Raw genomic sequence first — 9,651 nt, forward strand, 5'->3', positions numbered from 1 at the left:
ATCCCGACATGACCGGCGTGGTGAAGTATGTTGAAATACCCCCCCCCCCCCCACGATTCCGCATGGTGTATGGAAGTCCTCATCTAGCAGTGGAGTGACTAAATGGCCTATAAACGAACAGACGTTTACCCACACTTTACCCCACCAGTCACACCGCTTACACTGTGACCCCCCCCCCAAAGACAAAGATCCCCCGTATAGCCTTAGCAGACTGTCGGGGCAAGTGCTGTTAGCGAGCACCTATGAAGGCCGGCACGGCGCACGAGGGGGTGGGTGACCAGCACCACGCCCGGCCGCCTTTGTCTCCCCAGTGGCGATGTTTACACGCCGCACCAGGTACTCATTTGAGGCTGAGTCGACCTAGGGGAGGCCCAGGACCGGTTCAGACAATCGTCACTGGTGTTGGTGGCCGTGAGCGGGAATCGAACCCGGATAGCCGGGTTCGTAGCGCAGCGCAGCGCTAACCACTACACCCACCGCTCCCCACCACTGTGACCCCCCCACCCCCACCACCACCAAACCACGTGGCGCGAATCCTTCCGGGTCGTCATGGCCGCCCCCTGCTAATGCGCACGCGTTGTTCGATGCGCCGGCTCTGACCTTCGCTTTTAAACCAAAAAACATTTCCCCTTAAAGTTTTAACATTTTATTGAGTTATTTTTTTGTCACAACGCGATCCTGTTTTGTTCACGCGCCATATCGCGGTTCTTGCACCCGAGGCTCCGGGGTGTTGGCGAGCGCCGCTGAAGGTGAAGTTGTTGATGTTTGTAATTAACATCGAATACAATATCCGATGCTGTCACCGAGGCCTCGTTTGTTTACGGGTTAAGCGCTGCTTGTTGCTGTGCGCCTACTGAATCACGAATGCCGTCTCGGCACTAAGTTAACGTAGCCCCAAGCCCGTCTGTGCAAACGGCGCGAGAGTTTTCTACAGAGATAGAGGTACTTGCATCGACGTTAAGACCTATCTAGCGACGTTAAGATAGGTTACACGAGATATGCAAAGACACGGAGAGACGTGGGCAGAGGTACACGAGGGGACGCGGAGACGACAAACAAAGAGGCGGGTTCATGGGTGAGGTGGTGGTAACGTGCTCGTGAGATGAGACGCGGGCAGAGACAGAGAGACACACACAAGGACAGAGACACACGGAGAGAGACAGGGGAGAGGGAGACGAAGTGAGGAGGGGAAACAAGAGACGAGAGGGACAGGCAGAGAGACGGACAGAACGAGAGCTGTAGAGAGACGGAGGGTTGTCACGTAAACAGAACGTGGCCAATTCGTCACTCGTACAGCACCACCGGTGTGTTGGAGAGCCAAGCCACAACATTTACAATCCGAGTACGACGTTTCGCCAGTAATTACAACTAGCTTCATCAGGCGACAGCCAGATTTGTTTAGGGTGGTGGCGGGTTTAACGACACATTTACGCGCTTTAACCCAAAACAACCTCTTTTTATGGATGATATTGGTCGCGAAAGCCTTCGTGTTAAACAGAGAGACGGAGCTTTGTGTATGTTGAGACTGTCCGTCCCAATGGGGATTTGTAATTTCCGTCCCACTGCCTTAGAGTGTCTCGGCACGGGAAGCATACTTATGGGGGCGGTATAATGATATTTAATTGCAGTCTTTTAAGTTTGTTTGCTCTATGCGACAGCTATCAAATTGAAGGTTGTTCATGAAACTGCTGTCTCCTAGGCTCCGAGTGATTTCCATGCACCGTTGTCATTTGCCGTGTCCCAAATATGAGGCTCAATAGGTCTGTTTTGTTTGTGTTCCAAGGACTGGTGATTGTTCAGCTCAATAGTCCTTATACATATACCAATTATAAGACTGTTTATGACAACAGCGGTCGCAAGGCATATTCAAGCAATGCCAACATTGCACCTGGGTGAAATATAACAAAAACCTCTTCGCTCGATTTCATCCACTGACGGAGTCCGGCAGCCCCCCCCCAAGTCATCTGTGCTGTCAATTCCCCACTCCTATTCAAGTGCAGGATCATGACCTTCTTGCCTTTTTGTTTCTCTGCATATGAATGACTGCCTCTTTCTACATAATCAGAATCCAGAATCTTTATACTGGGGGAATCCGATGAGCTATAAAGCTCTTTTTCACAGATGTCTAGTAGAGGCAGGTCAGAAAAAATACTATTAATATGCATGCATACTCTCTACAACGTCTTAAAATGCGGTCCCATTTAGAGACGCCATCTATAAATCCATATTGTGTGTTTCGCATCGAGTACGTCGTTTTTTAAATTAACCGCCCCTCCGTTCTAACACAGCACAGAGCAAGACCGCGATAACCGACGACATCGCTCAATGCCATCCCCACACTGACAGTTCCTCGTGTCTCATTCAACAGCAGCAACCGCTGAGAGGGAGTCGCCTGCAGCCCCAGCCATGTCGCTGTATGCCCTCGCTTCGCGGGGCCTGCGGGCGATCACCCTGGCTCTCCCAACCACCACAGCACGTGCGGGCACCCAGGGCCCGCGACTCCTCGCTCACCACCGCTCCATCACCTCCTCTATAGTCGTGAGTAGCAGCTACAGCAGCAGCAGCAGTAGCAGCGCCGCCGCCGCGTGGTGTCGGAGTCTGGCCGCGCGGATTACGGCGAGGCGAGGGATCCTAGAGAGCGGCCTCGCTGCGAGGGGCGTCGATGCCATGGCGCTGGGTCCTGCCCAGGGCTTCCACACGACCACGGAGCTCCACGTGTACAAGGCCATCTGGAAGAAGAATAAAACGTACACCATCCGGCCCATCGGCAGGAAGAAGACGGGCGGGAGGGACCACACAGGTGACGTACTACGTGATGGTCTTGTCGTCCAAGGTGGTGGGATGGGGGTCCTTCCAGATTATGGACGATTTCAGTCTATAGCTTCTCTCCGCAACTGTGTTTCTGCCTTTGCCACCAAACTGACTTGGATGCAGCCCAAGTGTCATCAATTGCAGGATGCATTCGTGTATTCACGTTTGTTTATTTGTTGCGTTTGCATTGGCATTGGGATAAATTCTCAATGTGAATAATTTATTCCTGTATTTTTCAAAATACATAAAAATTAAGCCAACAGACTTAAAAATACGAGCTTGAGGGATTAATTTATTGTGTTGTTTTAGTAAATGAATGGATATTACATGGCTCGTGTCTGTCTTGTCAAAGACAAACAGTGAACGAACAATAGCATTATTTATCCAGGAATGCCTCGCCGAGTCGAAAGTCTTTAAAAGGGGGGCTCCTGCATATCGATGTTTGCCTAATTCCATGTGGAAAAAAACTAGAATTCACAGATAAAACCCACCATGCAGACTAAAGAGTGACCTGCTTTACATCTGTAAACTTCTCCCACCCTTCTCGACAACACCGCCCACCCGGTAGGCCGGATCCGAACGCACGGCATCGGTGGCGGTCACCGGCAATGCTACCGCATGATCGACTTCAAGCGGCTGCCGGTGGGATTGCTGGCCGGTCGCCTGGATGAGAACAAGACGGTGATGGAGGAGAAGGTGATGGAGGTGCGCTACGACCCGCTAAGGTGAGTTGGCTCACCTACATCGCACCTCCCATTTGCACGGTTGGCTACGTATGGTGGGAAAGAAGTTAAACATAAATACGTACGATGCAGCATCTGGGACATTTAATGTATTTTAGTTGAAAGTGTTATCCTGAAGAGAGGGCCCATTCGCATAAGGATACGGGTAACAGAGCCAGCACAGCTGAGAACCTGGTTTCGAAGCCATTGTGCACACACACCTTAGATTACACCCGGTTTATGTGCAAATAATTTAGGTTTGGGTGAGCACTGAATTTTTTTTATCCCATCCCACTGAAAAAACTGGGTGTTTGTCATGGTGAATATTTTTGTCGTGTTGATGAGAGGTCCTCGGAATATTTCATGTCATCTTCGAGAGCAGTTCTTCAACACAATCTGATGATTGTAAGAAGCCTGTCGCTTGCATAACATATCCGAGGAGCTTGGCACACAAGACTCGGGTCAGTGTTAGACAGCCACGGTGAGATCCCACATGTCCTATGTCGTTTCAGGTCTGCAGACATTGCACTCGTGGCGGGCGGAACGCACAAGCGCTGGATCATTGCCACCCAAAGCATGCAGCCCGGTGACGTCATCAAGACGTCAGGCTTCATAGGGCGGATGGCAGGTGATGTGCAGTGTTAATTTCACGAACAAAGTTGGTGACGGAGATATTCTGTAATGAAGTGCATTTTCTTTCAGTCAATGATGACAATCCACAAATCGAGGTTCGACTGCAAGTTTCCGGGTTGTCGTCTACTCATCTAAGGCTGTCTAAAATAATTAATCAATGCTGTCTAAATGCCAGCCTGAGACACCAAGTCGCAATGATACGGAGCTGTTGTGCACCCATGTGCATTACAGATGTTCATGGGAGACTTGTACTTGCCTGCATTCATGGCTAATGACATTTAAAGGACCACGCAGCACAGTAACAAATAGCTGTCTTAGATGGGTTGTGTGTGCCTTGGCCCTCCGACACGAGATCGAAACATCGTTAATTAGAAGGAAAAAAAATCCTTTAAAGTGCTCTAGTGACATCACATCGGTGTGATTTGTCAAAATTTTAATGTGTCAATGCAGTGGAATCACGAAAACGCTTGTTAAATGCATTTTAAACTCTTCATTAATGGCGGTTAAATCTCGCGTCAGCTCAGGTTTGTATCTGGAAAATTAAAGCTATCTTGTTGTGTTGCATCTCCCTTTAACATCAACCGAGGAGCCTAGAACATTCTCATCTGCGGCTTATAATGAGCTCATTAGCATAACTCCCGGGTTTTAATGAGCCCACCTCGCCGTCTGCTTTGGCATCCCTTTAAATTGGCCCTTACTCATTCCTTACATCTCACTCCCCTTGCCTGCTCGCTTTCCAATCCGTCAGTTCCACCGCCCCCACCAACTCCCATCTTGCTCCCGCTCGCTCACACCGCCGCTCTCCGTTTGCCACCCCACCCCTGCTCGTCCCCTCTCTCCGTGCGCAGTGCTGGCGCACGAGGGGGACGCTTACCCCGTGGGGGCGCTCCCGGTGGGGACCCTCATCAACAACCTGGAGGTGAAGCCCGGCGCCGGCGCCCAGCTCATCCGTGCGGCCGGTAAGGGCGCAGAATTGTGGGCCATGCCACGGAATCGCATACACCGTCCCAGCCACCCAACCCGATCCCGGCGATTCGGTTATTCGTCGGCAAGTGACGAGTAGCTCCCTCCTACCCCCCAGGCGAAGTAAGACTGTCGTGCGTCTGTGTTGCAGGGACGTGCGGGTTGCTCATCAGGAAAGTGGAAGGAACTGCCATCATCCAGCTGCCATCCAAGCATCAGATTCAGGCAAGAACAGATGTTCAAGAAGACATTTCGGTATCCTCAATAGAGCATACTTAAACGTAATTTTGATTTAAGTTTCTTGTTGGAGAGCCACATTGCTACAGACATGTGGATCAGAAGTATGGAAATGTATGAAGAACTTTGATGGATTGGGGGAAGGCCTTAATCCAGCAGTGGATAGATTCTGGCTGAGGATGATCAAATGGGACGGACCAAATGAAGGTTGTTCATAAACCAGTTTTGTTGGTTTCCGGCACTTTCTGTGCACCACCTTTGTAAATGTGTCTTATTCTAAGGGCCAAAGTTCAATAAAACATTACGTTTTACATATATACCAGTCGAAAGACAGTATTCATGACAATGGTGTTGCAGTATTTTCAGGCAGCGTTAACGACATTTTTCACAAGTGTCTTTTCATTTTAATTACCCACGGCTCTTCGCAATATTATTGCAGGCAAAATATACCACTTTGCTTCGGTTGTTAGACCCCAGCATCTGCACAAGGCGGCAGGCACCAGGCGCGCAGGACGTGCGCTAACCTCCTCTGCCCATCGCGCACCCCTGTAGGTGGCGGAGACATGCATGGCGACGGTGGGCCGTGTGTCGCGCGTCGACCACAACAAGGAGCCCATCGGCAAGGCCGGGCGCAACCGGCGCTTTGGCCGACGGCCGCAGAGCGGCCTGTGGCAGCGCAAGGGCGGCTGGGCCGGTCGCAAGATCCGGCCGCTGCCCCCGATCAAGAACTACGCCGCCAAGGGATCGCTCATCAAGCCCGCCACGCCCGTTTAGCGTGGGACACGGAGGAGTACCAGGGTCTCCGCCTGTCCTGGTTTTCCCAGGATTGCTCTGTGTTGAAGCAGCTGTCCCGGGAAATCTGTAAGTCTTTAATTGGGACATTCAAGACTGCATTTCCGTGCAAGGTCTCTGTCGGTATTGTGAAATATTCTGCTTCCCATTGGTTTTTTTGGTACCTCAGGAGGTGGCAACCCTAGCCACGTGCATATGTACACCAACGCTCGCTCATGCGCGTATCTTGCGAGGCTGAGCCTGTATAATAAACACAAATACGTGACTGATGGTGCAGGCACTCGCGCGCACACACACAGTCACACTTGATTCAAGCGTCCGTGTTCGTTGTCCCATGAACGGCAATGGGTCAAATCGCCAATGTGATGCGCTTCATCTGTGTGCACACACTCTAAGGGTAATGTACCTTCGCCACGCTGTCTTGTCATGATATACCGTGCGCCTTTGTGTAGATATCGTTCGGGACTGCAAACACCAAAGGTGAAAATCGAACAAAAAGTTATAAAGGGGGCCAGGCAGCGTGCCAGATGTGGGGCTCGGGTTGTCGGGGGTCAGGGCTATGGCTCGGGTTCGGATGGCTCGTGTCCTCCCAACAATTGGCAGGTTTGCACCACCCTCCGCAAAGAAAAAACAGAACCACTTTTACCCTTCTATCTGGCAACAAAACTGACACCTTTTTTACAAGGAGTCATGTTTACATAGACCACAATACCTGCAGTCATATTGGTATTGTGGTCTATGTAAACATGACTCCTTGTAAAAAAGGTGTCAATTTTGTTGCCAGATAGAATGGTAAAAAAACAGTTAGCATATTTTTACTGGCAAATGAGGTTCCAATGGTGAGAACCACTTTTGTTTATTGGCTTTTCACTGGTGTTTACAGTGCGCTCGCAGGGCATATATCTGTGTGTGTTACACAGCCATTCGTGTGCACGCAACATTTTTGAACACAGACTATTAAACGGACGTTTTATTTCAATGCTGTTGGCAGTTCTATCTTGCAGAGCCATGAGTAACTATGAATAAAACGGAAGCCTGTTTAACCTGCTGACGAATTCCAGGTTTATTAAACAGCGACTTGGATTCATTTGGCGGCGAGCAGCTCAACTCCAGTCCTCGACACCTCCAACGGCCCACTTTGTGATTACCAATATTTTATTGATAACCGAATTAAATCACTGCACACTGATTGCACCCGTTGGCTGCTGGGAATGAGAGCAGCAGTCAGTGTACAGGGGTGGGGTGGCTTCATGACATTGACCAATCCATATTAGGCCAGCGATATAATAGATTGCGGGCAAATGGTATCACCTCCAGTGGCTCCTGGGATTACGTGAACCCAATTGCAATACAGCATCTTTTCTGCGTTTAACAAGTTCCCCCAAGGGATTCAATTTGCACGATTCAGGGACGTGATTACACTCAAGAATCAAATATCTTTTGTAGAATTTTACCTTCTCATGTATCGTTTCTCACTCGGTCTCGATTGCAGCTGAGCTCGCTCCATCAGTCTTTAATGGTATAGAATTTGCATAACCCAAAAATAACGCATTCATAACTTGGTGACACAAGTCACTTGGAAATGAGAATACCCTGGGTCTCGTGAGGTCGGACCTTGTTGAACAGTTAAACTAAACCCATCTTATGCGGCACATATATCACGAACGTTGGGCAATATTAATCTGGGCGTCATTACACATGGAACACACGAATCCAAAACATCGATTCTCATGGGATTTGATTGATGTTCACGCATGTATCAGTATACACCTACATAAAGACCACCAATGATGTTTCCTCCACTTGTATTGCTCCTAGTTAAATTGAGAAATGCACTCTTTGGCGTGTTTAACGCCACCAGCCACGGACACCCCAAGTGGAGAGCGTTGAGAATTTCACAGTCCCCATTCAAGTTTAGTTTTTCCCTTAAATCCAAATCGAGCACAATCTGGACTTGTAGAACGTACGTATGTTGAACTTCTTCCGTACCGTATGTAGCCAACCTTGGTAATCGGAGGTGCGGGAATGACTAAACACATTCCTGCGGAGGGAGCTGGTAGGAACGTTGGGTTGCTCGGTCAATGGCCAGGGTCAACGGCGGCGTGGTGTATTCCGCAAATATGCCCGACTGTGAGGGCGGGCACAAGCCGGCGTGAGTAGGTTAAACGTTGAGTTTTATAAGGGCACCACGAGGTGACCAGCCCCTCCCCACCCAGCCCCTCCCAGCCCCACCCCTCACCCAGCCCCTCCCTGCACGACAGACGGACACAATAATCCCCTGTGGGCTGGTGTAACCAGGAGGTTCCTACCAGTAATACTGTCCATAAATTAATGTGATGAATGATTGATATGCGGAAGAGCACTGCGCAATACTGCTACCGTGATTCCCTACTTATAATTGCTAACGATAATGGCATAGTACTTACATCACAAGCATTAGCCTCCTGCGGTAATAGACGACCCCCCCCCCCTCCCATGGACTCTTCTCTAGCCCAGTCGAGACTAATCGAGCTCAGCTTTTACTGCCATCTCTCGCCCGACTGGCATTATTAACTAGTCACCCAGGGCCTTTAATTATCCACGCATGCAAAATTATCAAGTGGGATCGACTCCCTTAATTATGGGTGATGTGCGACTGCCTACCTCCCACGCCACAATTCTCCAGGTGGGTCAACAATACCCAGTCAGACCCCCACCCCAAAAGTCATTTGCCCCGACTAGGACATCCTTAAAATAACGGCATACACAAGTTAATTTGCGCTGCCGTGGATAAAAAAAAAGTGCATGTTGAACTTCTTTTGCGCCATACGTAGCTCAACCGTACTAATCGGAGGTACAGACTCGTCTGTGGAAAATGTCCGCTTTCAATCCCTTCGAACAAATCATTCTCGCACCACAGATTAGCACGGCTGGCTACGTACGGTGCGAAAGAAGTTGAACATACATTCGAATTTCCTTTAATCATTCACTCACGGCCCGAGTCCACCACAGCCATCTCTGGATGTCAAGTCTCTGGATATTAAGTCTGGATGTCAAATGTCTGGATGCCAAGTGCTCTGGGTGAGTGGGTGTCAATTGTCTGGCTGTCAAGTCTGGATATTAAGTGTCTGGATGCCAAGTGTCTGGATGCCAAGTGCTCTGGGTGAGTGGGTGTCAATTGTCTGGATGTCAAGTCTGGATATTAAGTGTCTGGATGCCAAGTGTCTGGATGCCAAGTGCTCTGGGTGAGTGGGTGTCAATTGTCTGGATGTCAAGTCTGGATATTAAGTGTCTGGATGCCAAGTGTCTGGATGCCAAGTGCTCTGGGTGAGTGGGTGTCAATTGTCTGGATGTCAAGTCTGGATATTAAGTCTCTGGATGCCAAGTGTCTGGATGCCAAGTGCTCTGGGTGAGTGGGTGTCAATTGTCTGGCTGTCAAGTCTGGATATTAAGTGTCTGGATGCCAAGTGTCTGGATGCCAAGTGCTCTGGGTGAGTGGGTGTCAATTGTCTGG

At 49.7% G+C, this 9,651-nt stretch overlaps 1 protein-coding gene across 3 annotated transcripts; it reads left to right on the forward strand.

The window, feature by feature from the left end:
• Nucleotides 1–515: 515 nt before the first annotated feature.
• On the forward strand, nt 516–7,201 carry MRPL2 (mitochondrial ribosomal protein L2). 3 transcript variants are annotated; one of them, XM_078596421.1, is made up of 7 exons: nt 516–749; nt 2,369–2,800; nt 3,380–3,536; nt 4,046–4,161; nt 5,015–5,125; nt 5,281–5,354; nt 5,919–7,201. In XM_078596421.1, the coding sequence occupies exons 2-7, from the start codon at nt 2,407–2,409 to the stop codon at nt 6,138–6,140; spliced, it is 1,074 nt and encodes a 357-aa protein (XP_078452547.1). In that variant the 5' UTR covers nt 516–749; nt 2,369–2,406; the 3' UTR covers nt 6,141–7,201. The 3 variants fall into 3 exon arrangements, with proteins under 3 accessions (XP_078452547.1, XP_078452549.1, XP_078452550.1); XM_078596423.1 differs by having other exon boundaries at nt 2,372–2,800; XM_078596424.1 differs by lacking the exon at nt 516–749 and adding an exon at nt 818–942.
• Nucleotides 7,202–9,651: the final 2,450 nt, after the last annotated feature.

Source organism: Lampetra planeri, chromosome 7, assembly GCF_965212315.1.
Source record: "Lampetra planeri chromosome 7, kcLamPlan1.2.h2, whole genome shotgun sequence".
NCBI lineage: Eukaryota > Metazoa > Chordata > Hyperoartia > Petromyzontiformes > Petromyzontidae > Lampetra > Lampetra planeri.

Coding starts and splice junctions, on each gene's coding strand:
- MRPL2 (XM_078596421.1), top strand. CDS start 2,407: ATGTCGCTGTATGCCCTCGCTTCGCGGGGCCTGCGGGCGATCACCCTG. Junction 3,537..4,045: donor GTGCGCTACGACCCGCTAAG/GTGAGTTGGCTC, acceptor ATGTCGTTTCAG/GTCTGCAGACATTGCACTCG. Junction 4,162..5,014: donor CTTCATAGGGCGGATGGCAG/GTGATGTGCAGT, acceptor CTCCGTGCGCAG/TGCTGGCGCACGAGGGGGAC.